The following is a 27544-nucleotide window of genomic DNA, read 5'->3' on the forward strand; positions in this document are numbered from 1 at the left end:
TTCTCCGCAGTCGGAGTGTGGGAGCTGGCAACAACAAAAGCGGAGTGCTGGTGCGTGGGAGGGACTGCCGTGGGTTGCGGAGCATGCCGCATTGTGGCAAAACACGGCAGCTTGACAGCACCTTCCCACTGCTGATGCGGTAGCTCACGCATGTCAACGGAGGGTGCAGCATGAACATGCGTCTGGCAGGGTCGACTGCGCATCGGTGGTGGAGCTCTCACAGGTGGAGTGTGGGAGCAGGCAGCCGCAGTATCCGCTGAGCGCACAACCGTGGCAGGTTGTAGGTTAACAGGTGCAGTGTCAACCTTCTCAGCACGATACTCCTGCATGAAGGAAGCAAGCTGAGACTGCATATCTGCAGCATGGACCACTAGGGTCTATAAAAGACGGCAACAAACGGAGCTACTGTCCGTTGTGACTGAGGGTCTAAAACAGCTGGTGCGGCAACAGACGGAGTTACTGCCTGTTGCGGTACCACCTTGCCTCTCTCGGAAGGTGTGCAGTCGTCGAAGACTGCAGCGAGTCCGAACTGACCCAGTGGCTACACCTAGGCCGTTGGACTTGCGCGGAAGGGACCGACTTGCACTTAAAAGCTGCAAGATTTGGTCCATGGTTTCTGCGAGAAACCTCTTCCGCAGACGAGGAATAAATGGGCTCTCTCGTCTTTGTGTGGGTGGGGTGATCACGTCGGCAACGTGTGTAGATACACCCGAAACCACGGAGGGAAACGTCTGTTCGTCGATCAAGGCCTGTGGAACCCATAAGTCCTTCGACATTACTTCTCCCCTGGGCTTGGGAGCTTGTAAGAGGTATCGGACTAGGTGAACAACTGGCACGAACAGACGAACCCTCGAACGCAACACTGTAACACTTTGCGCATATCACTTTATCACTTTTGATTTTCTGTTTGCACTTATTTCACTGAACTCGAAACTTTAAGTGATTTGTACCTGAAACACGCAATCCTATCCTTCATTAAAAGGTAGTAATTGCGAAAACAGTTTTACAATGCAACAGAAAAAACATAATGAAAGATAAAGAATTCAGTGGCTGGAAAAGAGACTAAACACTAGATCAAATAAACTACGTTTAAAATCTCTCACCGCATAAAGCCTGGGAACAAGAATAAAACTCTAGAAACGTTTTACCTTCTTCCCCTATAGCGACTAGGGAGAAGAGTAAAAAACGAGAACAACGTTACCCGCTTGAACGAAACGTTTATTCTCCTCTCTCTCCCTCCGTCTCTATCTCTCTCTCTCTCTCTTGACTTAGAACCTGAGAGATGAGCCCAATTATATATCGTTAAAACATATTATTTGTTAAAGGAAAAAAACTGAAAGGTTTCCCAAAAAAGTTCCTTTATTAGAATTAAAACCATTTAAGCTAAGAAAGAATGAACGAAACGCTAGAATCGGTTTACTCTTACTGCAACGTGAAACCGTGAAAAACTCTCTCTCTATCGTAACGATAGAGCGCATGTTGAACGTTCTGAACGTCAACAACTGCGGAGACTAAACTAAACGTTAGTTCATCTTTGAAAACAGTACGAGACTATCAAAGAAATTCTTTCAAAAACATTAAAATTAAAAAAGTATAAATTCTTAAAAGGAAATACGATATGACGGGCTCAATGTTAATTAACTTCGGTTCCAAGTAAGGACCGCCTACTATTAGGAAAGGTCGCATATAAACAAACATAAAAATTAATTTTTATAAGTTTATAATAAATGGAAAGTTAATCGAAGAGGCCTATAAATGGCGGAGAGATATAAAATAAATAGATCTATAACTTGTTAAGCAAAATTACCAAAAACCTAAACACACTTCCGTCTAAGGGAAGGGTCGGTCATTTAAAAGTGAAAGAGAGTCCATACTCTCTTCGTCACCAACACTTCCGTCTAAGGGAAGGGTCGGCCATTTAAAAGTGAAAGAGAGTCCATACTCTCTTCGTCACCATAATTAAATCTATCCAAAACGAGTTCAAGTTTTGAAATGAAGATAAAACCCCTGCATAGCGAAAGCTCAAAACTGGAATAGTGTACTTCACCAAAACGTTGTGAAAACCAATCCAGTTAGGGACGGCGTATTTAGTAGGTCTTGCCTGTGGCACGACAGAGGAAAAATTGAGTTCTTGTTGACAAGAAGTACTTGAGTACCTGCTCACAGATGGCGCTGTTGTGTACACCCCCACCTGTATAGCGATCGCTGGCGTATCCCGACCTTAGATTTCTGTCGGGCAACAGAGTTGACAGCTACATGATCATCGGGTAAGATTAATATTGAAAAAGCACTTTCCACAGGTTATCTATTGGTTAAGCAATTAACTTTCATCCAACAGGTTTTTCTTTCAGGGACAACTTGTTGTGATGCTGGATAACAGCCAAATAAATAAATCAGTATCTATTGTAAGAAGTATGAGAGACAATTCAATTGTTTATTATGTTTCTACTTTTCCTTTACCATGTTGTGTCAGTTAAATCTCATTCACCAGTACTATATATAAAAGTCTGAAATGTCTCAAGATATTCTTAGTTTGGGACCCTATCTTTAGTATAAACAAAAATCACTCCTACATACCTCTGCCTGGTATGCTCTAAGAATAACTTCTTACAGTAGGAAGTGTTAAAAAATATGTTCTCTGGTTTGGCAAAGTGATCCAAAATTCAAAGTTTGACTGGCATAAGATAGCTATGTAAGAAATGGCTTGTGTAATCGGTAGACAGGTGAGGATGAAAAAATAAACAATGATGATCTGACCAAAAAATACTTGAATTTCCTATTCAATTCTTCAAAAACTTCTATCTAAACCCTCTATATATTGAAAAAAAAAAAACATACCACCAATGATACTGTATCTACTGTATCACTGTAGTGCATGTGCAGAATACAAAAACATGTCTAGTATGATCACCTCTAAGTTTTTGCAATGCAATTCAACTCTGACATGGGTATCCTAAAATATGGTACTAACTACTGCTGACCTCATGTAATGCTAATCAAACTTGAAGAAAAGACCCAGCAAACCAGGGAAATTGATAGTGTTATCCCTCTCGCCTTCCCTGATCTAGTTCATGGTCTTTCTGTAAGTTCAGTCTTTACTAACGATGGAGTGGTCAACACAAGTGAAGTATTAATTCTAATAAGTGACCCAGAATCTTGTTTTTCTCTATTGTGCTCACCAAATTTTATAAATATTACTGTAGTGTATCATGTTACATACTCTAAAATAAGTAATGCTTAATCTGTCAAATGAAATTTCAGTGCCTTATATTAGAGGGAAGATGGATATTTCATGTTAAAGTAGAATATATAGGAATTGAAAAGACTTTAACACTAGGTGGCTTGCAAGATACCAATTCTAGATTTAAGTGCTGGACATTGTTCTAAAAAATTAAACTCCAGATAAAATTTGTGGCTGCTTAGCATGAGTTCACCATACCCATAGATATGGCAACTATATGTTCTAAGACATAGTATGTTATGTGTATGTAAATGTAGCAAAAATAATGAAAAAGGATAATCGTATGTCTTTTACCAACAGCAAGATTAGGTCCTTTAAAATTCTGCCAATAAAATCAGTTACTATTAACCATGCAATGTCTCATGGTGAGGCAGAGACCATTGACTATGACGCAGCAGAGTTGAAAACAATTATTGAGATGGGGAATATGATTTGGCCCAGTTTTTAATGCAGATGAGTTTGGTCTTTATTGGAAATCTCTCCTGCTATCTATGTTCATAATGGAAGAAAAAAAAAACTGTAAGATCAAGCCTCTGTTTTTCACACACAAACATGTGCCAAAAACCTAAAAACAACAAAGTAAAAAGATAGTAGTTCACCAGATGTTAAACAGTAAGGCTTTGGTTACTACCCATATTAATAACTAACTGGTTAAACCTTTCAAGCCATTCTCACAATGGGAAATCTAAAATGCCACTCATCACACTGTCAATGTCATATTTCTTCCACTATATGGAACAAGTATGATTCAGCCTCTTGCTCAAGAAATAAGCAGTTGCTTCAACGAGTTAACTACTCTGGAACATGGCTAAATGATCTTGGCTACGGATAAGTGAAATTACTTATCTAGCAAAGACAGTGACAGCTTGGAGGTTGACATGACAAAAGAAGCCCTTTAATTTCAAGGACTAGGAAAATCTTGTATCATCCACTTGAATATCACTATAATGCTGTTTGCCTCAGAGTAATATTTAAATTGATGGCAAGAAGCCGCTAAAAATCTAGTCTCCAGTTGTATTGTTCTCATTCACTTACATCTTGACAGAGGCTGAAAAAAATTGCTTATTATAAACTTGTACTTTCATTCTCAAGAATTATTGGAGATAACAGTCATAAATATTGCACTGAGAATTGATTAACCTATTCAAGTAGAAGAGATGCTGATATGTAAAGAGAACAGGGAGATGAAATGAAACAAGTATGACCAATGCAAAGACTGCTTACCCAACTTTCTGAAGATGTCAATTTTTTTTTAAAGACGTCTTAGGAAAGTCTTAATTGTTAGAAAAGAATGCTGCTAGTACATTTAAGGACACTACGGCTCACACTAAGGCCAAGAACAACTACTTATGCTCATGGAAATAATTAATACAGTATCAAAGTAGATTACTTGGTTCCTTAAACCTCCAATAAAATAGCCTATACTGATTTCTTCATCAAAGCAACTAAAAACATCATCACAAACCTGGATATCTTCAAAACCATTATCATCCCCATCTACAACCCTACCACCTTTGCCATCTGTTACATCTCACCAACTTCATTGTTTGCTGTCTCAACACTTTCATCATTACTTTAATCTTATTATTCATTGCATCCTGAAAAAATCTTAGGATTTGAGATTTAACCTCCTTCAATGGGGTGAGGATGTCCCTCATTTTGGCCTAAAGTTTTATTTGGCTCCTTAAACTACAGTACAATTTTAAGTTATTCTTTACATAAATTAAACCAACAAACTATTCATTTACTATACTAGCTGAGGACTAGCATGGAATTTTAGCATAACATTAACAATTACATCAAGAACACAGTGTACCCTTCTCTGGTAATCATCAGAAATGTGCTGTATCACCAGGCGTGTAGCTTACCGTACCATTTCCTCAAATGTGAATAGTTACCATTTTCTTTTCAAGATCTATCTTTTATGTTAAAATGTTATGTGGTCTCCAAAAACTCTCCCGTGAAAGGCTAAAATAGAAAATCCAAAATATTGTTTCCCCTGCTCTAGCGCCAGAGTATCAACATGTAGAGCATGGACTTAGTATGTATAGGGGAGACTGCAAGTTCAGGCTCATTTAACCCTGGATAGGTACGATGGGTCGTTCGCGACCCCGAGCGTCAAAAAAAAACAGGTTTTTCTCACTTGACTCACCCCCGTGACTGAATTTGTGGGTGATCGACCTGCAGGAGGTGTCTCCCCTACACGCTCTAGTAGTGTCCAGATGTGCATTGCTGTAGCTGTACTCCTTCCCCGATTTCTGAGACGCGTCGGGGTCGAGCGCGACCGAGTTTACCCTTCTAAGGTAATTTGCATAATTATCAAAGTTATTACGTATTATGAAATTGTCGTAGAATGGTTCAACTTGTATAGGTTATCAGTTGTGGAAAGTCTTGGTGGATTGTTTGGCTACCATGTGCATGATTTTTTTTTTAGTTAAAATGTCGTTCATCACCACGAGGACCATTTTACCGCGAGTGCCCCTTTTTCATTTTTTTTCATTTTTTTGCCAAGTCATTTTTCCGTAAGATATTGCCAAATAGTGTCGTAAAACTTTTGCTTTTTTAGTGTTGGAAAGTGTGTCTAGATGATCTGGCTACCCATGCGTGATTTTGTTTTTGTCAGATACGACGTAGTTATTGGTATATTGGGTATTTAACTGCGGTTGCCAATTTCTGTTTTTTTTTCAATATTTGTAAAAATTTACTACGTAGTAAGGAATTGCCGTATATTATTGATTTTTTTTTCATGTTTATGTGTTAGAACGTGTGCCTTGATGGTTGGGCTAACACGTGCATGTCTTTTTTTTTATCTGAGATGCCGTATATTAGAATGTTGGGCATTTTTCCGCGAGTGCCCCTTTTTATTTGTTTTGCATTTTTTTGCTTAGTCATGTTACCGTAAGGAATTGGAAAGTAGTGTCGCAAAACTTATATTTTTATAGTGTTGGAAAGTGTTTCTAGATGATCTGACTACCCATGCCTATTTTTTTTAGCCAGATATGGCGTATATATAAGTATGTGTTCGATTTTCCTGTGATTGCCATTTTTTCGTTTTTTCCCATTTCTTTCAAAATTACTACGTACTAAGGAACTATCACAGAGTAATGATTCATTTATATGTTTATTTGTCGGAAAATGTGCATTGATGGTTTGCCTAGCACGTGGCTGAAATTTTTTTTTTCTGAAATGTCGTATATTAGAATGGCCATTTTTCCACGAGTGCCCCTTTTTATTTGTTTTGCATTTTTTTGCTTAGTCATGTTACCGTAAGGAATTGGCAAGTAGTGTCGCAAAACTTATAATTTTATAGTGTTGGAAAGTGTTTCTAGATGATCTGGCTACCCATGCCTATCTTTTTTTTTAGCCAGATATGGCGTATATATAGGTATGTGTTCGATTTTCCTGTGATTGCCATTTTTTCGTTTTTTCCCATTTCTTTCAAAATTACTACGTACTAAGGAACTATCACAGAGTAATGATTCATTTAGATGTTTATTTGTCGGAAAATGTGCCTTGATGGTTTGCCTAGTACGTGGCTGAATTTTTTTTTTTCTGAAATGCCGTATATTAGAATGTTAGCCATTTTTCCGCGAATGCCCCTTTTTATTTGTTTTGCATTTTTTTGCTTAGTCATGTTACCGTAAGGAATTGGCAAGTAGTGTCGCAAAACTTATATTTTTATAGTGTTGGAAAGTGTTTCTAGATGATCTGGCTACCCATGCCTATCTTTTTTTTAGCCAGATATGGCGTATATATAGGTATGTGTTCGATTTTCCGGTGATTGCCATTTTTTCGTTTTTTCCCAATTCTTTCAAAATTACTACGTACTAAGGAACTATCACAGAGTAATGATTCCTCTAGATGTTTATTTGTCGGAAAATTTTGTTTACTTCTTTTTTGATTGAATATCATCAAATTATTTAGCTAAAATATTATATTTTACATTTTTTTTTTCGATTTTATTTCCCTTCAAAAAAATTTTTTTGGGTCAGAATTTTAATTTTATAGTCGTAAAATAATCGACAATTATCCAGCAACCCACCATACAATTTTTATGCATATCCAATAATAATTAGATTAGTAAATAACACCTTGAAATTGACATACCCTTCCTACATTTCAAGTGGCAGATTAGGGAGTCTGAGTCAGTGTGGTTGGCGGCCATTTTGTGGACATATCCGAAGCGTAAGTTGCCCTATCTATATATATTCTTGTTCCCTATAGAATTTGTGATATTTTGGTATATTTTTACCTGCATAAATATCATATTATATATTAAATATATGTATTTTTTTACGAAATTTCTAAGTACTCCAAAAATTACCTTTAGATATGGCCCCTGATATAAATGTAATTTACAAAATAATGAAGATTTTTTTACATATTTCTATTTTAAGATAACATATGTTTATTCCCTAAAAAAATTAGCCACTTCCTATTTCATTTGGGTACCCAAAAAAATTCATGAAATTTGGACAAATTTTTTTGGCCAAAAAAAGTTACCCTTTTTTTCTCATTTCAGATCTTCACCTCCATGGGTCTGACTTCATCCAAAATACATCAAGATGTGTCCTAAACATTCAAGAATCAATTCCTAAAAGGATTTGTGTATATATGTATAAACTTTTTTTTTATGAATTTTTATGTCAGGTCTTTTTTTTTTTCTACTTAATTTTTTAAAATATTTATAATAAATAGTTTTTCTGCAGATGAGTAGTATTTATCTTTACAGTTGTTTTAAGCATTCATTGAAGTTTTTTTTGGCAAAAGAAAAAAGGAGGTTACTGCAAAAACTGATTTTTCAAGAATTTCTTTTGACGTCGGGGTCGTTCGCGTCCGAGTATACCCTTAAAGGGGTGTCCGAGGAGCGTACCTATCCAGGGTTAAGCTTGCCACAGCAAATCAGTAGCTGAAAGTTGTCTGCTATGAGCGACATCATGCAGGGTTATAATTTCTTTTGAAGATCTTATTCAAGTAAAATAGAGCACATTGCTATCTTAATTGGTGATTATTTGCTTTTATTATTATTATTATTATTATTATTATTATTATCATTATTAATTGCTAAGCTACAAACCTAGTTGGAAAAGCAAGATGCTATAAGCCCAAGAGCCTCAACAGGGAAAATAGCCCAGTGAGGAAAGGAAACAAGGAAAAATAAAATATTTCAAGAGCAGTTACATTAAAATAAATATTTCCTAAATAAACTATAAATACTTTAACAAAACAAGAGGAAGAGAAATTAGATAGAATAGTGAGCCCGAGTGTACCCTCAAGAAAGGGAACTCTAACCTAAGACAGTGGAAGACCATGGTACAGAGGCTATGACACTCCCCAAGACTACAGAACAATGGTTTGATTTTGGAGTGTCCTTCTCCTACAAGAGCTGCTTACCATAGCTAGAGAGTCTCTTTTACCCTTACCCTTCTCCATCATAAGACTCAATACTACGCAGTACTCTAGAAGTTTTATTCCAGCTGTTACCAAGTTGTGGAATGATCTTCCTAATCGGGTTGTTGAATCAGTAGAACTTCAAAAGTTCAAAGTTGGAGCAAATGCTTTTTTGTTGACCAGGCGGACATGAGTCTTTTTATAGTTTATATATGACATATTTGTTGTTGACGTTGTTAATAGTTTATATATGAAATATCTCTTTTGACATTACTTTTTTTAGAATGATTTATTGTTAATTTGTTCTCTTCAGTTATTTATTTCCTTATTTCCATTCCTCACTGGGCTATTTTTCCCTGTTGGAGCCCCTGGGCTTATAGCATCTTGCTTTTCCAATTAGGGTTGTAGCTTGGATAGTAATAATAATAATAATAATAATAATACCAAGAGGAGAGTAGCCACTGAACAATTACAGTGCAGTAGTTAACCCCTTGGGTGAAGAAGAATTGTTTGATAATCATAGTGTTGTCAGTTGTATGGGGACAGAGGATAATATGTAAAGAATAGACCAGACTATTCGTTGTACGTGTAGGCAAAGGGAAAGAACCGTAACCAGAGAGAAGGATTCAATGTAGTACTGTCTGGCCAGTCAAAGGACCCTATAACTCTCTAGTGGTAGTATCTAGTGGTACCCTGGCCAACAGCAGCAGAGTTGGGCATTAATTGTAAAAAATCTTAGAAACAATAATAACAAAATGAACATGTACAAAAATTTCTGGCTGATACCCCCTATAAACAAGTGAATCTAACATACTGTAGTATTTTTAAGCATTAATATGTAAACTGGACGGCAAATGTAAGATATAACATTTATTCAAGTCAGACTTGAAATCATTTATTACTTATAATAATGTAAGATTAAGGCAAATGTAAAACAGGAGGATTTGTATTTGTATTTGAACAACTATCGCAATTGTCTACTACTAGTACCGCAAGAAGGCAATTCAATAGTAAATCTGTAATCTGTACATTAGTTTAAAACTAGAAAAGATAGATTTGAGTTAAAAACTTACAGACAAAGGACTGAAAAAGGTAGAGCTATGAAAAGCTAACAAAAATACCTATGATTAAAAACTCAAGATAAACTACCTGTCTCGATCACGATCACGATCTCTGTCTCGACGATCCTTTTCTCTTTCTCTGTCCCGGTCACTTCTATCCTTATCACGATCTCTGCGGTCACGATCACGATCATGATCTCTGTCTCTGCCACGTTCCCTATCCCTCTCTCTATCTCGGTCTTTATCTCTGTCACTTGCTTTACCAACAGATGGAACATAATCACCAATTTCACCATATATACTGTCATCAGCTCCTGCTCTTCCACTCTGAAACAGTAAACAAAGAAAAAAAAATTATTTATTCTTCACTTTTAATAATAAAATTTATTTCTATACAAAATAAAAATCAAGAGTTCATGTTATATTTGTGCCCTTTAGAAAGTAAAAATAAATCCTTCAGTAGTTTGCCTTAATCAGCTTATTTGGAAAGCAAAGCGACAGTCTCGATCATCTTACAAATGTAAGCAATGGAAAAGTTATACATTTACTGTTTTCATTTCATAAAATGATACTATGTGAATATTATGTATTATCATTGCATGCAGTTAAGTGAAATAGCAGTGTTATCAAAATCCTGTTTACCTTAATTACAGGAGTACTTTTTGATCACAGCAAATAGACATATAACTTGGTCAAGCAGTACTTACATTAATGAATATTCTGATTTAAATTTTTTCATTTTTGATTATGTAAGGATACTTCTACAATAAAAAGAAAGTTTAATTTTTAATGTTTTAAGAGTGTATAAAGGATTTATAAAGGTTAAATTTATAAAGAAAATAAAAAAATATAAAATAGAGTATAAAAATAAAGAAAGTATGCTATTTATCTACTTCACGGTTTTTTCCCATATCAAGGGAGGTCCTGGAACGGTACATCCACAATAGCTGAGGGATTGCTATAGAAACTACAAAAGATACGGGATTCAATTACATTCCCTATTTGATTGCCTACTAATAATATTTCTTTAATTGACCCACTTACAGAACCTGAAGCCAAGACAAAATAAGGTAACTGATGAGGCTTGTACAAATTAGCACATCTTAGCATTAAAGAGGGTGTAAACACTAAATATGAACTTGAATTGCCACACTTTTTTCGAGTCCGAGAAAATTTTCCTAATCTATCCATTACAAAGATAGGAAGTTGACATGTGTAAACTATCTTTGAAATACAGTAGTCAATTTTCCTGATTTTGTAGAATAAGAGACATTCAAACTTATCTTCATTAACTCATTAGGGTATATCTCAGCAATAAGGTTACGCAAAGATTGAAAAGGCAATACTGTACTTCCTCACTTTCATTGTCTGTCTCTGAGTTGTCCTCTTCCACATATTTCCGTTTTGCAGAAGCTGTGTGAAAATCAGCTGAATTCTTCCTTTCCTTACTATTTGAAAAGGGGGCAACTCCGGATGTATGTATACTCGTTTCGATTTTAACCCAGTAACATTGTTGTGTGACGAGCTAGTGCTCAAGCTCGGAAGAAAACAGCATACATTGTTTGAAACATGATGAAAACATTCAATTTTAGATGAAACTTCATTCTCCCCCTCAGAGTTTAAAGGAATCATACGACATGCCATGGCATCCATATAAGTACAATATCAGATTGATGGGAAGTACTTAAGATAATGAGTGGAGGAATATTAGTATCAAGACAACCTACTCTAGCTGCCATATAGAATGACTACGATTGTGGTTTTGCCAGAGATTAGCAAGAAAAAGAACAAAAGTATGTAAAAATTTTGACGCGTACTCTCAGAACCCTTACTGAATGAAACGCTATCATTATTAGACTGACCTTGGTGGGTTAGGTTATGTTTGGCAACAGCGTGTGAAAGACCAAAATTACTATCATTATGATAGGATTCATGGGACTTCCAAATTCAAACAAAGGAAGCAAGTGATGTCAAGGGTTTGTGAAGCTCATCACAATTGAAAGATGGCTGAATTGTGTGTTGTCCAAAGAGGGATGAGTGTCATTATTGTCCTCATCCCCATTATAATCAACTAGCCTAGTCTTTCCAAATATCTCCCCTGAAATAACAAGTTTCCTTTTGCACTTAGAAAGAACTGTTAACTTAACTTGATCGGCAACCACTGAAACATACTTTTCCATGAGTAGCACAAAAAGTGAAACGCACTTTTCACATCGATTATTTAAATCACAGTATTGGCCTCAACACGCTACACAAAGAGAATGCAGCTCATGATCTCCCAGAATAATTCCCATGCACATTCCAGGCAATAATTGCTAACTATGCCAGAAGTCATCTTTATGTGCAATACGTAAACAATCTGGAGAGCATGTGATCATGGTCGATCGATGGAGATAACTGAAGACAAAGAGCATCTGACGTGGAAGTCCTAGGCTTCTTACCACTTTCCACTAAAAGGTGACATTACTTTGCTCAGGCCACGTAATTCATTGAAGAGAAAGAAAATTTTTAAATTTCTAAATTCTAAAAATTTTAAGGTTAAGTGTCGATTAAACCGAGCTTCTTGAAAAGATGTAATATGAACATCAAGGAAGACTCATAGAAATAATTGGATTTAGGAAATTAGGGTAAAATGACAAACACTATTATTTAAAAATATAACAATAAAATATTTTTTTAAACTTACAGGATCATTCTTTCCCTTGTCCTTTTTCTTTTGCTTTTTATTGGCACGTCCAGTACGAAGATAAGACAAAATCTGTGTCAATTTCTGGATCACAATGTCGTTAGTTGTAAAAGTAGCTTGCATATTCTGAAAAGGAGAAATAAAATTTTCAAAACAGTGTAAAACTTTGATCAAAATATATACTATTAAGTATCAGCAACAGTACTGTAGTTTTAACACAAAATTCAATTACTTTAATGTACTGTACTGTATTTCAAGTCTATCAAATGATTGATTATAAAAGTGTTAATCTTACTTCAATCCCCTGAAGATCAGCCTTGGATCGAATTACGGTAGTTGGGATATCTGTTTCAGCAACATCATCGTCAAGGTCAATAGCATAAGCCATTCGACCAGGAAGAAAGAGGTCATTGAATTCAGATTGTTGTGCATTACAAATAGCTGTGTAAATCCTGCGTCCAAAATTAGTCCTGAAATCACATACAGTAAAAATTTAATTCAGTTGCTTATTTTACTTGAGCTACAAAAATTATAACTCTCAAGATCAAAATTAAAAAGGACTATGAATGATGATTTAGCTCAGTTACTTAATACAAGATACTGTAATAAATATAATCTAAATAAGAAACTTTTTACATAATCAAAAGAATTCAGAGTACAGTCTGTTTGTGACTAAGAAGTTAGACTACACTGTAAGTTTAATAAATACCTTTTTTTTTTATAAATAGAAGCTTAGAATGAGAGATTAGACCTTTATCAGAGAATTATAGACAAAATGACTAACCAACATAAATTAGATATAGGCTACAGTCATCAATAAATTTTCAATATCCTAGTTAGCAATTTTGGTTATACACTTATTGAGAGCAGCAAAATATTTCCATTAATAATTTTAGTTTTTCATGAACTCTCATGGCATTTTCTCAGTTATGATTGGTGTGTACCAAAGTTATTCCTCTCCTGCCTTTGTTTTTCTTTCTTTTTAAATTTCCTCTTCTATAAAATGCTGTATGGCTCTTGTAGTAACATGAAACTGTACTATAAAGTATAATAATAATAATAATAATAATAATAATAATAATAATAATAATAATAATAATAATAATAATAATAATTTAAACTACAATACCAAGGTAGAGTGCAGGCAATTTCTCATATAGGAAGGAATTGAACCATATCAAAATGGAAAAAATAAACTGAAAATAATTAGATAAGATTTATTAAAGGAAGGGAAATGAAGGAAAAACAAATTGAAATTTAATTCAATGACAGGGTAGAATGATATAGTAAAGTACAAATCAAACAACTAAATTATACATACTGTACTGTAATATTAAAAGAAATAAAACTAAATAATTTAAAAAATAAGAATCTGAGAATGTGATGAGAATAGAATGAAATTCAAAAGCAGTTTACACAGTGATTAAGGAGTTTGTTAAGGAAAAGTTATTTTGTGTAGTACTGTACTGTACAATTATAGTAACAAACTAAAGTTCAGTAAATGAACTATGAGAAAAAAATATAGTGAGTTACGTATGGTGTTAGCTGACCTCATGTAAATGGTAGCTAGTTGACAAGGATGGTATTGAGTTGACTGACCGACCCTAGGGCACAATATTTCTATAGTTTTAAAGTTTCTACCTAAACCTCACAAATATGGAGGGGTAACTGCACCACTTTCATAAAATTCTTAATTCAGAATGAGAAGGTAAAATTAGAACTAACTGAAGCAAAAATTATAACTAATGTCTGAACTCCTACTTGAATGCCAGCTCTTCTTCCTCTTGAACAATTTTCTTTTCTTTTGGAGGTCCTTCACCAGGGCGTTCTGGTTCTATGAGCACTTCAGACTCTTTAATCTGAATCTCAGATCTCACTTTCTGCAAGAGAGCATAATCAAGACCCTTCACCAAATGAGTATGTTCCATGTCACCACCCAAGAACTTGGATTCCTGGATCATTTGCTTACGACGTTCTGCTGCATCCAGTCCCCTGCATCAAGCAAAAAGATTAAAATGAATTAATTTACATCAATATACAAATAGTTCTAATCATTTTAAAAGTTTCCCTTTATTAAAAAAAAGAGCACAAAAACCTAGTGAATCCCAAACTATTTTTTGATAATACATAGCACAAAAACATGACAAATTCGAAGATAATTTGTATTTTTCCTAACCATACAAACCTTAGCTATTTACAATGGGTTTACCTTTTAGCGCAGCTGAAATGGCGAGCCATTAGAATTTAACGAGGGTGTATTACCCCCGCGCTAGTTAGCGGGGGGGGGTAGGGGAGTGGTAGCTAGCTACCCCTCCTCCCCCCTCACACACAGATGAATGCTCACTTTCACTTAGAGGTAGGACTTGTCTTGGGGGACAGGGCTGGCGGGAAAATGTGTGTAAATAGCTAAGGTTTGTATGGTTAGGAAAAATACAAATTATCTTCGAATTTGTCATTTGTTCCGTAACCGAAATACAAACCACGCTATTTACAATGGGTGACTTACCCATTAGGTAGGGTGGAAAGTCCCCAGCCATACTGGCTTTGGCTTTACCCAAGACTCAGAATCCGAGTGAGTCGCACTCGAGAAAAGGAGTCCCTGCACCTCACAAGCTCCTTGCTCCGCAAGGAACCGTGTGGCCTACATAAGCTTGTGTGTGAAGGAAGAAGTGTGACCCATCCTAGGCAGTTGACCTGGAGTTCCAGAAGGAACTCTGGGTTAGGACGTTCCCAATACCAACTCGTCAGGGTATGGGGGACGCGACAGTATTGACTCAATACTCGGAACACAAGGAAGCATGGTTTACCTGCAGAGGTTCGAGGTCAGCTATGCAGAGACCAGGGTGCTGCCTCCCCGTAGAGGGGATGATGAAGAAAGAAATAAGGGCCAGACATACTTCTTTCGTTCATGCAGACTAAAACCTGATACCAATGCCCTCAACCTTCTGCTACCTGTCCAAAAAGGAGCCTGAGGTTAGACCAGCTGTTGTGTAGCCACCACAGAGCGATAGAAAACGTATCGAGACTCCTGTGGGTCACGCCCTGCAGGAAGCGGGCTGCGAAGGTCATTAGACGCTTCCAGACTCCAGCTTGTAGCACCTGCGTCACAGAGTAGTATTACTCGAAGGCGAGGGACGTTGCGATGTATCCAACATCGTGCTGTAGGGCGACGTGACGGGGGAGGGTCTGGAGACAGGTCGAGATGAATGTCCTTGAGTCCGGGCTGAAGAGGTATACTGGTGACTCTCCCCCGTGTCCTCCTTGTGCTCCCAAATTGGCTGCAACTGAGGACAAACTGCAGCTGTTCCCAAAGCTAACCTCTCGATTCCTTTACTGGCAAGAAAGAGAAGGTCTTGGGACATCAGATACAGAATGGAGACTCGAAATCTTGAAGGAATTGGACCGAAGGGCCGGGACCCCCAGATTCTGAGTCTAGCCAACAACTCAGGAGCGAACCTGAATGTTGCCTTCCCCTCTTCCTTAGAAAGGGGGAGTTGTACGAGACCAAGAAGATTGCTTACACACTGGCCGTGGCCAGAGTGAGCAGGAGACCCAAGGCGGAATACAATCCGAGGCCTGTCGTAAAGGGTCTTGAGAAGATCTCTTAAAGGACTAAAAGTCCGAGCCATGCTCCAAGTTGGAGGTCTTCCTCAGACTAGGGCAGGGACGATGGTAGCTTCGCATGAGCGAGGAAAGATCCAGCGGGCAGGAAAAAGTTATTCCTTTAAGCCTGAAGGTCAGGGAAAGGCTGAGCGACAGGCTTCATTGCCGAGAGCGGAAAGGAGTTTCCTCCCGCCGAAAGGCAATAAGACCGTTACTGCTGGAGAAGAGGCCTCAAGGGAAGAGGTATATCTCCCACGGCACCAACCACCGAAGACTCTTCACTTTGCCTGGAAGACCCCTGCGGATGACTATCGCAGATGACGCGACCTCCGTACCGCGACTGTAGAGGGTTGTCTCTTCTTGAGGAGGAGGCGTAGTGTCTCCAGTCATGAAGCCGAAGCGACGCCCCGGTTCGGGAGAGATGTCGCAGTGTGGTTGTTTGAGTAGTCTGCGCCGTGGGAGAAGCTCTCCCGGGAGTTCCGTCAGGGGAAGCAGAGGGTCCAGAAACCGTTCTGCGCATAGTCCCAGTGGAGCTCTCCCATTGAAAGGTTGACAGACAACCTGTTCTTGTTGAGACCCATTGTCCACAGACAAAAAGGAGGGAAGACGCAGGCGTCGAAGTTGTCCCACCATCACCGGAATGCATCTTGCCAGAGTCTCGGGGTCTGAGACTGGGGGAAAGAACAGCGGAAGCTTGAGGTTCCAAGCTGTCGCGATCAGGTCCCCAAGACCAGGACTTGCTGGTTACCCAAGGTCAAAGACCCCCAGGTACACTCTCTCTACGAGGCTCTGCTCGGATAGTCGGAGAGAACATTCCCCTGCCTGGAATGAGAGAGCCGATGGTGGTATTGAGAGAATCTCAATCATCCCGGTATCTCTACTGCAAGATGTGAAGGTGTGAAAATGCGTCCCCTGCTGGTTAGAATACGCCAGAATCATGAAGTCGACGCGCACGGGGCGACTCGGCAGGAGCTGTAGGATCTGTAGAGGGGCCAGACTAAGGCCCCTAAGCCTGCCTGAATGATGGAGAGGTATCCTTCAGGTCTTGACCATAGGCCTGGACCGGAACATGCCCCCCCGCCTTTCCTTTGACGAGTCCGAGAACAGCATCAAGAATGTGGGGAAAGGACGAGAATATCCACTACCATCAAGAGGCTCCATAGGTCAACACCCATTGCAGGTCTAATAGTTCCGCTGGTCCCATAGGGGCCAGGAAGTCCAGTTAAACGTTGCCTGAAGCCACCGGAACTTGGACCGCCCCACATGGAACTTATCCTGAGGCGACCGTTCGGACTATAGACGGGTCAATGAGGAAAGGAGAACTAGGAAATGTTCCAAGGTAGGGCTGAAAGCTCTGCTTGACTGAGAACAGGTACTGCGACTCTCCTCAGTCTTGCCACAGTCAACTGAAAGGAAGGCTCGGAGGATGTGGTAACAGAATCTGGCGTCCCCAGGTGGTCACCCATCAAAGTACCGACCAGAACCGACGTTGCTTAACCTCGCTGGACGGACGAGAAGCGGGGTTTCCAACGTGGTAAGGCCGTTGACTCAATATCATGGCCAGATACTCCAGATGTTGAGGCAGAAGAAGAGAAGGCTCCAAGCAAAATACCATGAACCCACACTCATGGTAAGCATCCGGAACCTTGTCCCGGCGCTGAAGAAGGTCGAACCCGAGCCTACCGGAGTTGACCAGCCCTCCAAACAGCAGAGGAGGCGGAAGCCTGCACCTGAGCGGCCATGAGGAAGGCAGGGAGAGTTCTCTGGGGAAAAAAACCTGCTATGCCACGGCGGGATAGCCACACTGCATCATAAGCAGGAATACTTGCAGTCTAGGCTGAATTCGACGAGCTCCCTGGAAGATGGATGAAATGGAAACTGAAAGTACCCGTCCTTCCGATCCAGGGTTTAAGGAGTCCTGTCGCCTCGTTACCAGTCTGATCGATTCGGCTGTTCTACGCTGGCCGAAGTTTGTTCGACAAACTTGATCAGGGCTGAGAGGTCGACTACGGAACTCCCCTCTCCGATCCTTCCTTACAAGAAAGGATCGACTGAAGAGGCCGGGGGTGAAGCCGTCGATGATCCTATGGAAGACCTTCGCCTAAGGTATGGATCATTCTGCCCAACCGGGAAACTCTTGCTGACGCTATGGCATAGAGGTTCAGAGACACTGAATTCACTGACAGAGACGGCAGGCGCGATATCCTTGGCTACTCACAGAGATTGTGCGGGAATGGGCATCGGGAAGCTGTCATTCGGATGAGTAACCTTAAGCATCCTCCCAGCGAAAAACCTGCAATCCTAGAGTTCGTGAACTCTGCCGCTCCTTTTCGGACTATGCCCCCCCGGGGGAGCCTCCCGTGCCATCTGTTCCTGACAGGAGGAAACTGCAATTGGACACCTTGCCCCAGTTGTCGTAGCCGATAACTTAGGCCGACGTGGTTGAAAGAAAAGGGCGCTGGAGCCCTGCAGAGTCTGGAAGAAAGCGCCTTGGAGGAGTGAAAACGGAAGTCGATTTCCTCCGCACAGCCGCTGTCTAAGTCTCTGTCCTTGGGCACAAACAAACTCTTCTCAAGGATGGAAGGGTGTCTGAGGTCGTCGACCTCCACAGATGAGACACCCGAAGGAAGCCCTCAGTCAGCGCATCCAGATGGTACAACATCGAGCTTGTCCGCAAGTTAGATACTTAACGACGAAAGGCCAAGGTGCCTGAGCTCGAGAGGAGTAAAGTACCCATGATCTTCCTGTAGCTTCCTTGAACCAAACCTCGGGCTAACCCAGGTTCTGGAAAGAGGAGTGCTGCTCAGATCTCCCTCAAGTTTCTCCTATTCTTGCAAGTGCTAAGCTCTGCGTTTACGGGGTGAGGTCGTGTTCTGGAAATACGCTCCAGAAGAACTCGCCAGGCTGGCCATGCTGGGAAAACCCCAATGGGAATCGTGGTCGCAATCGCCCTGGAGCTCGCGCGATGGTAATTCAAAGATTTGCGCGTGGGCGAACGTGGAAGCGCCCGTGCGCGGTAACGCAGGAACGCAAACGAAGGTGAGCGAAGGAGCGCAGAAGGAGGGCGAGCGTGGTAGGAAGGGCGAGAGCTGGTGGTCGGCGAGCGATAACCCATAGACGAGCAATGGATACTGCAAGAAATAAGCCGACGTTTGTGCGAAGAAACACTGTAGGTTCGAGCGACGGAACACAGTCGGTTCGCGCGATGGCGTGCGACGGAACACCGTCGGTTCGCGCGATGGCGTGCGACGGAACACCATCAGTTCGCGCGACGGCGTGCGACAGAACACCGTCGGTTCGCGCGACGGAACACCGTCGGTTCGCGCGACGGAACACCGTAGGTTCGCGCGACGGAACACCGTCGGTTCGCGCGACGGAACACCGTCCGTCCGCGCGATGGAAAACCATTGGTTCGCACGCGGGCGAACATTGGAGAGCATGGGCGCGGACGAGCATGAGCGTAGACGTGCAGGCACGTGGGCGTGTGGGCGCGCAGGCGAATGATCGCGCGGGCGCACAGGCAAGCGGTCGCGCTGGCGCGCAGACGAACGGTCGCGCAGGCGAAACAGTCGCGCAGACGAACGGTCGCGCAGGCGAAACAGTCGCGCGGGCGCGCAGGCGAACGGTCGCGTAGGCGAAACAGTCGCGCGGGCGCGCAGGCGAACGGTCGCGCGGGCACGCAGGCGAACGGTCGCGCGGGCGCGCAGGCGAACGGTCGCGCGGGCGCGCAGGCGAGCGGTCGCGCGGGCGCGCAGGCGAGCGGTCGCGAGGGTGGGCAGGTGAATGATAGCAAGTCCGAGGCGGCGAACGCAAGCGTTAGCGCGATGGCAAGGAAACACGCTGCCGCGTGGGCGAGGAAGACCGCTGGCGATAGGTGGTGAGCTGGTGAGCGCTAACGCGCAGGTTGGCGATGGCGCGTTGTGGCATGCCGAAGCGATGGCGAGCAGCATGCGCAGGTGAGCGATCGCGCGATGGCGAGCAGCATGCGAAGGTGAGCGATCGCGAGCAGCATGCGCAGGTGGGCAATCGCGCGATGGTGATCAGCATGCGCAGGTGGGCGGTCGCGCGATGGCGATCAGCATGCGCAGGTGGGCGGTCGCGCGATGGCGATCAGCATGCGCAGGTGGGCGGTCGCGCGATGGCGAGCAGCATCCGCAGGTGGGCGGTCGCGCGATGGCGAGCAGCATCCGCAGGTGGGCGGTCGCGCGATGGCGAGCAGCATCCGCAGGTGGGCGGTCGCGCGATGGCGAGCAACATCCGCAGGTGGGCGGTCGCGCGATGGCGAGCAGCATCCGCAGGTAGGCGATCGCGCGATGGCGAGCAGCATCCGCAGGTAGGCGATCGCGCGATGGCGAGCAGCATGCGCAGGTGAGCTAGTAGCTGGCGAACCATGTTCCTTCAGAAGTGTTGGAGAACGTTGGCGTGCCGGCTGTAACACACGCGGGCGATCCGGAGATCGCCGAGAGACAGGTGATCGCTGGCGAGCAGAAGGCAACGCGTGAAAGCCTGCGCATAGAAGAAGAGTCCTTGACCCCGACCTGAACCGAAGTTCTAGATCGCCAGGGCGAACGTGGGCGCACAGGGCGCGTAACAGGAACCAACAGGAACAGCAGGGATGATCATCATGAGAGCGCTGACGAACAGGAGAGCGCCTGTGCGCTAACACTGAGCAGGAGCAGGAGAGAACACAGCAGAAGGGCGCGCAGGGGAACCCTGACACGCAAGGGAAGAACCCCCGTGGGAGGCAACCCTTTGCCCCGAAGGGATCGTTGTCCGTCGGGAGACTGATGTCCGTCGGAAGACCGTTGTCTGTCCGCCGGGAGACTGATGTCTGTCGGGAAGACCGTTGCCCGTCGGAAGACGAGATCAGACTGCTGTCCATCTGCACCAAGGCGGAAGATCAAGAAGAAGGAGTTGTAGGCTGCAAACGGAGATTCAAAAAGGCGCCTCTTAGCACCCTTATAGGGAGATGAGAGGCCCTTACGACGAGGCGGACGGTGGGCCTTACGGCGAGGGAGGCCAACAGCAACAGCAACAGAAGAATCCTCCGAAGAGGAGTCTCTATGAGTGTACTCTCTCGCGAACGAAAGAGAAACACTTCGTAGAAGAGACTGGTCAGCCAGTGACCTAAAAGGAGCAATCCTCCGAAGAGGAGCTCCTGCAGTTGCCCAGCCCCTTGAGCGAAACTGCAGGTATGATCGCTCAGCACCAAGAGCATAGTCGCACGAAAAAAAGGCAAGAGAAGAACCCCCCAAAAGGGGAAAAACTCAAGCTTGGACAGGAAAAACTTCCCTCGGAAGGAAAGTTACCCGCCCAAGGAGGCAAGCCTCCTGAGAGTTCTAAAATGAACTGGAGAACTGTCCGTCGTCACGGGAGTACTTCCAGTAGAAGGAGACACGCCCCTGACGATAATACAAGGGGGGAGGCAGCAACAGCCGAATCCCCAGGCCTCAACAAGACAGCTCACACCGTTGCCATATTACAGAAACGAACTAGATCGGTAACTGTAAAAAAATAAAACAAAAAACATTAGTACACATTCATTCCCCCGGGAAGGCTCCGAAGAGGAATCCCGAGGGAAAGGAAACAAGAATTACACAACAGGCACGTGCCCTCACAACCACTTACACTCACGGAAGGAGAGCTGTAACCAAAACAGAATTATAACAATTATAATTATGTAACTATGTAATTATGTAATTTAAAAATGAATGAACACTAAAGAAAGAACGAAAACCCCGAAAGGAATCGTTCTACAAGCTGAAAAAAAAAAAACAACTACAATTAGATTCATAAACTAATTGAGACAAACGTATGGCGTAGCAACCCCCCCACACGGAAAAGAAGCTACAAGGGCGTAGTAACACGTAGTAAAAGGGTGAACGACCTCAAGAGAGAGAGAGAGAGAAAGACATAAGTCAAACTCAATCGCCACCCATAAAATTACGCCGTGGTGGCCTAACTGCCGAGGACTCCACGTAGATATTGTACACTACACACACAACTCTGAAAAGGAAACTTACTGATTTCTATACTCAAATATATATACAAACATGAAAACATGTTTACATATATATTGAGTAAATGAAAAGTAAGCGATTAAGTAAAGACAAAACAAACAATGGCTGCCAAGAGAGGACCAAGACAGAGACGTCTGTCACAGTCCGAGCCAAAAGTGAAAGTGAGCATTCATCTGTGTGTGAGGGGGGGAGGGGTAGCTAGCTACCACTCCCCTAACCCCCCGCTAACTAGCGCGGGGGTAATACACCCTCGTTAAATTCTAATGGCTCGCCATTTCAGCTGTGCTAAAAGGTAAACCCATTGTAAATAGCGTGGTTTGTATTTCGGTTACGGAACAAAGCAAAATTAAATATTTGTTTACAGAGTAAAGACCCTTACAACAATATATGTCACAGTGCCTTTTAATGGAAAAGATATTCAACATTACAACTTGTATAGATGCTGATTACTAAATGTTTAATGCTCAAATACAGCATCTGATGTTCCACATAAAAACATTAAGAGTTCATCCCAATTAAAACCTAAAAGTAATAAAAATTGTGAAAGACAATAAGTCAAGGTCCACATATAACTGTACCATGTTCTCATATGAGGCTAGTACAGAGGAAAATATATTATTTAATATCCCAAAGGAGAATATAGTAGAAAAGAAGTTGAGAAATAACCACTTTATTCAAAATGATAGTTAATCCCATGGTGCTGTAAAACTTGCAAAAGCAAAATAAACGATAACCAACAGCAAGTGAGCATACATTTGATTAACAACAGTGATAAACTTACGATTTAAGATCAGGCGCAACAGCTCGATAACCACCCATTCCAGCTTGTGAAGGATCCTCTGCTTGGTAGTCAGGATTCTTGCCCTCTCGTCTCTCTTTAGCACGATCTCTGTATTTTTCTGCCAATTCAGCCATTTTCTCCTCTTCTTCCTTCTTGATTTTTGCATAATAACTGAAAAAGACAAATTTCATATACCATCTGACTAGACACTATACTCCGTAACAATACTGTATTGAGGTAACTCCTCCTGAGAAAGTGTTTCGAGGTAAGTCTCTGTGCTGGAACAAAGACAAATTTCATATACCATCTGACTAGACACTATACTCCGTAACAATACTGTAATGAAATTAATATAACCACAATGTGAATCACATAGAGCAAAAATTGAGAAGATATGTTTAGTCACAAAATAAATTTAGAGAAGTTATTTAAAATTTCTAGAAATAACTTGTATAGAAATTACTATCGGAAAAAATCAAGGAACAGTCTGTATACATAAATCACAGCTATTTCATTATTTACATGAATACCTTCAGGATTATTGCAAGGTCATTACATTTTAGTTTTTGTCAACAATATCTCTCTATGAATCTTACGTAACTATCATAGCACATTGCATAGTCTTAGGGTGTCAAACATTAACAAATTACAGTTAGGATAAAGACAGGACTCCCTCTTATATCTATCACCATTAGATACAAACCATAATATGCTTTACCATAGAGTATTTTCTTTAGTAACTTGAATTGACAGGTCTTTGGAGGGCAAGACTTTTATAGTGAGACAGTCCAGAATCCTATGAAACATAACCTGTATGGTTTTACAGAAAATTTGATTGCTGAGAAGGCCACCCTTAATTAATTATGTATAAAGCCTTCAGTATCCATGAAAAATTAAAGCACAAATTCATACCTTTTTTTCTTCTTTCTCTCTGCAGCTCGAACATCGTCTTTATTTTCTCGCCGCTGAGTAGCAGGCTCAGCGGTCGAGGTCTTTGTCCCTGGGGTTGCGACATTTTCTTTTTGGCTTCCTGCAGGAGCTCTCGGGGTCATCAACAGCTTCCTAAAATCTGCATTTGTAAGGCGCTGGGGTCTGCAAGTAGAATAAAGTTAAACATATAAATGTATTTGGAAAACTGAAACTTCATTCACAATCTTATACATAAAATATACTGTACAGTATACAGGTAATGACCAAGATGATGAACATTTTAACTAAGCCATAATCACTAAGAAACAGCTTTCGACATTCTCAAAGGGTGAATGAGAGTATGATACAGACATCTGGTCTACATTCTTTATGGGAATCCCTTCATACATCACATAATGAAGTAGAGAAAAAGCTTACCTGGTTTAAAATAAGAATGATTCCAAGAGAGCAACACCCTACATTATATAAGATAAATGTCTAGCTAAGCAGAGTATGTTAAGCTTCAATGTTGGTTTCGCTCATCTCTCCTGATAACCACCCAATTTCCATAAATCCCATATAATTCAAGGTTTTTTAATGCCTTTTGGCAAAGCTTCTAAATATCTATGTGCCCTAGTTTGCAGTTTGGCCTTCGTAAAGGAGTTACAGCAGTTGATACCTTTCTTACAATTTTCAATGCCGTACAATAATCTTTTGATTGTGGTCAGGGAGTTTGAATGACACCTTGATTTTACTGCTGCTTTGTCTAATTGCATCATGAGGCCCTTGTTTTTAAACTTGATTAGATTGGAGTAGGTGGGTCTTTTCCGAGTAACATTATCAAATTTTAAGGTAGAGTACTGTAATACATTGCAACTAGTAGTTGTTAATAGGGATCATAGTGACTATAGGAATGTAATACCTGGTGTTCCATGGGGTAGAGTTCTCAGCCCATTGCTGAATCCCTTAATAGAGATCTAGCTAAAATTAGTGCATGGTGGAAATTAGGTGAATCCTAACAAACCTCAAAGTATGATTGTAAGTAGGTCAAGGACAGATGCTCTTCAACATCCGAATTTCAGCATTGATAATGTTACCTTAACTCTGTACGACTCATAAAATCTTAGGTGCGATTCACGAAAACAAGTTTACTTTTGAGAAACATATTAGGTCAGTGTCTTCTTCAATTGTACAATAATTTGGCTTATTGAGAGTCTTGTAAAATTTTCAGTGATCAATCAATTCTGAAGAAGTGTTTAAATTCTTTCATTCTACCTTGTTTTGAGTATTGTTTTCCTGTCTGGTCTTCAGCTGCTGATTCTCCTCTTAATTTGTTGGACAAGAAATTATGGTCTATTGAATTTCTTGTTCCTGATCTAGACATTAATCGTGGCACCGTCATTCATTTAGTTATTTGTGCATGTTGCATAAGATCTTCTATAATTCTGACAATCCTCTGCATTCAGATCTTCCCAGACTGTACAAACAAGTATGTAGTTCTGAGTATGCAGTTGATTTTGACAGTTTTGACTTCTACATCATAATGCTCAATACTGCACAGAATTCTAGACATTTTATTCCAGCTGTGACTATATTGTGGAATGATCTTCCTGATCTAGTAATTGAATTGGTAAAACTTAAGAAGTTTAAACTTGTTGCAAATATTTTCCTGTTGAACAAGTTGACATGTCTCATTTTATAGTTTACAGTATATCTAACTTATCTATTTCACATTGATACTAATCTTAATATATTATGTACTTTTTTGTTTGTTATTTCTCATTTACAACATATTCGTTACGTCTATATTTCCTTTTTAGACTAAAACCCTTAGGCTTGTAGTACCTATCTTTTCCAATTAGGGGTTGTAGCTTGACTAGTTATAATAATAATGATACTACTACTACTAATACTACTACTACTACTACTACTAATAATAATAATAATAATATTCAACTATTCTTCATTTCATACTTAAGGATTGTAAAACATAAAATTTTAAGAATAGTTTATATTTTTTAACTATATAAACTTGAGTCCTTTAATAGGAGTATGATTTAAGAGAAGCTGGAAATTCGCTGCTAACATTCTATAACGGTGTCATTAGTTTTGTATATCATTACATCTTAAGTCAATATCAATAATAAATTGAAAAATCATCAATGTGGAAAATAATCTATATCAAAATTATATATTTAGAGTGATCATTAGCTAGAATAGATAATCAATAACACAAGATATAAAGTAATAACAATTACCCAATAAACAACATTCTGAATACTGTACTCACCTTTCATCAACAACCGTTTCCCCTGGGGGTGCAAGAGGATTTGAAAACACTTCATCGCCACCTGAAAGAAAAAGGATCATCGCTGTAACAAGAGTGAGAGAGATGAATGGTTCTCTCCAATCTGCCCAACCCGACTTTGTTAAGGCCCTTCTCTATTTAATGATATAAAGCTAAGATATACTGTACAAAAATGACAAACTAGGAAGTAATTTGGATTTTTCTTAACTATACAAACCAAAGTTCTTTACATAGGCGAATGATAAAATGACAACAACAAAGCTGGAATATAGCAGTTAAAAATTATAAAGAGGTGTTAACCACTGGCCGGTAGTTACCTGCCAGTAGCGGGTAAGCACCGCCCCCACTTGCTAGTTCACTGACAAACCCTAGATATCTGCTGGGACAATATGAGTAAAGGACTCCGGTTAGTTTCTATACAAATACAAACCCTTTCCCTTTACTAAAGAGACTCATCCTTAGGCGAAAGAAGCCCCATTCCAACTGGGTGGAAACAAATCCTAGGATACTTTACTCAAAACATGACAAATTCGGAGATAATTTGTATTTTTCCTAACCATACAAACCTTAGCTATTTACATTGGGTTTACCTTTCGGCGTAGCTGAAATGGCGAGCCATTAGAATTTAACGAGGGTGTATTACCCCCGCGCTAGTTAGCAGGGGGGTAGGGGAGTGGTAGCTAGCTACCGTGAACTGCTTCACTTCACTTAGAGGTAGGACTTTTCTCGGGGGACAGGGCTGGCGGGCAAATATGTGTAAATAGCTAAGGTTTGTATGGTTAGGAAAAATACAAATTATCTCTGAATTTGTCATTTGTTCCGTAACCGAAATACAAACCACGCTATTTACATTGGGTGACTTACCCCTTAGAAAGGGTGGAAAGTCCCCAGCCACACTGGCTTTGGCTTTACCCGGGGACTCAGAATCCGAGTGAGTCGCACTCGAGAAAAGGAGTCCCTGCACCTCACAAGTTCCTTGCTCCGAAAGGAACCGTGTGGCCTACATAAGCTTGTGTGTGAAGGGAGAAGTTTGACCCGTCCTAGGCAGTTGACCTGGAGTTCCAGAAGGAACTCTGGGTTAGGACGTTCCCAATACCACCTCGTCAGGGTATGGGGGACGCGACAGTATTGACTCAATACTCGGAACACAAGGAAGCATGGTTTACCTGCAGAGGTTTGAGGTCAGCTTTGCAGAGACCAGGATGCTGCTTCCCCAGTAGAGGGGACGATGAAGAAAGAAGTAAGGGCCAGACATACTTCTTTCGTTCATGCAGACTAAAACCTGATAACAATGCCCTTAACCTTCTGCTACCTGTCCAAAAAGGAGCCTGAGGTTAGACCAGCTGTTGTGTAGCCACCACAGAACGATAGAAACGTATCAATACTCCTGTGGGTCACGTCCTGCAGGAAGCGGGCTGCGAAGGTCATTAGACGCTTCCAGACTCCAGCTTGTAGCACCTGCGTCACAGAGTAGTATTACTCGAAGGCGAGGGACGTTGCGATGTATCCAACATCGTGCTGTATGGCGACGTGACGGGGGAGGG

The 27544-nt window shown here is 41.0% G+C and overlaps 1 protein-coding gene and 1 pseudogene across 1 annotated transcript in view; both read right to left on the reverse strand.

Moving 5' to 3' along the window:
• beag (IC cytokine homolog beag) overlaps positions 1 to 27544 on the reverse strand; it is a 61997-nt gene that overhangs the window by 22658 nt on the left and 11795 nt on the right. Inside the window, exons 2-8 of the mRNA XM_068380356.1 lie at positions 25983 to 26043; positions 23696 to 23875; positions 22784 to 22954; positions 14141 to 14371; positions 12675 to 12849; positions 12380 to 12505; positions 9782 to 10020 (exon numbers count right to left, since the gene is read on the reverse strand). Of these exons, the coding sequence (XP_068236457.1) occupies positions 9782 to 10020; positions 12380 to 12505; positions 12675 to 12849; positions 14141 to 14371; positions 22784 to 22954; positions 23696 to 23875; positions 25983 to 26043 (1183 nt within the window). The remainder of the gene's footprint in view (positions 1 to 9781; positions 10021 to 12379; positions 12506 to 12674; positions 12850 to 14140; positions 14372 to 22783; positions 22955 to 23695; positions 23876 to 25982; positions 26044 to 27544) is intronic.
• On the reverse strand, positions 17412 to 17530 carry LOC137647379 (5S ribosomal RNA; annotated as a pseudogene).

The sequence above is a fragment of the Palaemon carinicauda genome, chromosome 9, assembly GCF_036898095.1.
Source record: "Palaemon carinicauda isolate YSFRI2023 chromosome 9, ASM3689809v2, whole genome shotgun sequence".
Classification (NCBI taxonomy): domain Eukaryota; kingdom Metazoa; phylum Arthropoda; class Malacostraca; order Decapoda; family Palaemonidae; genus Palaemon; species Palaemon carinicauda.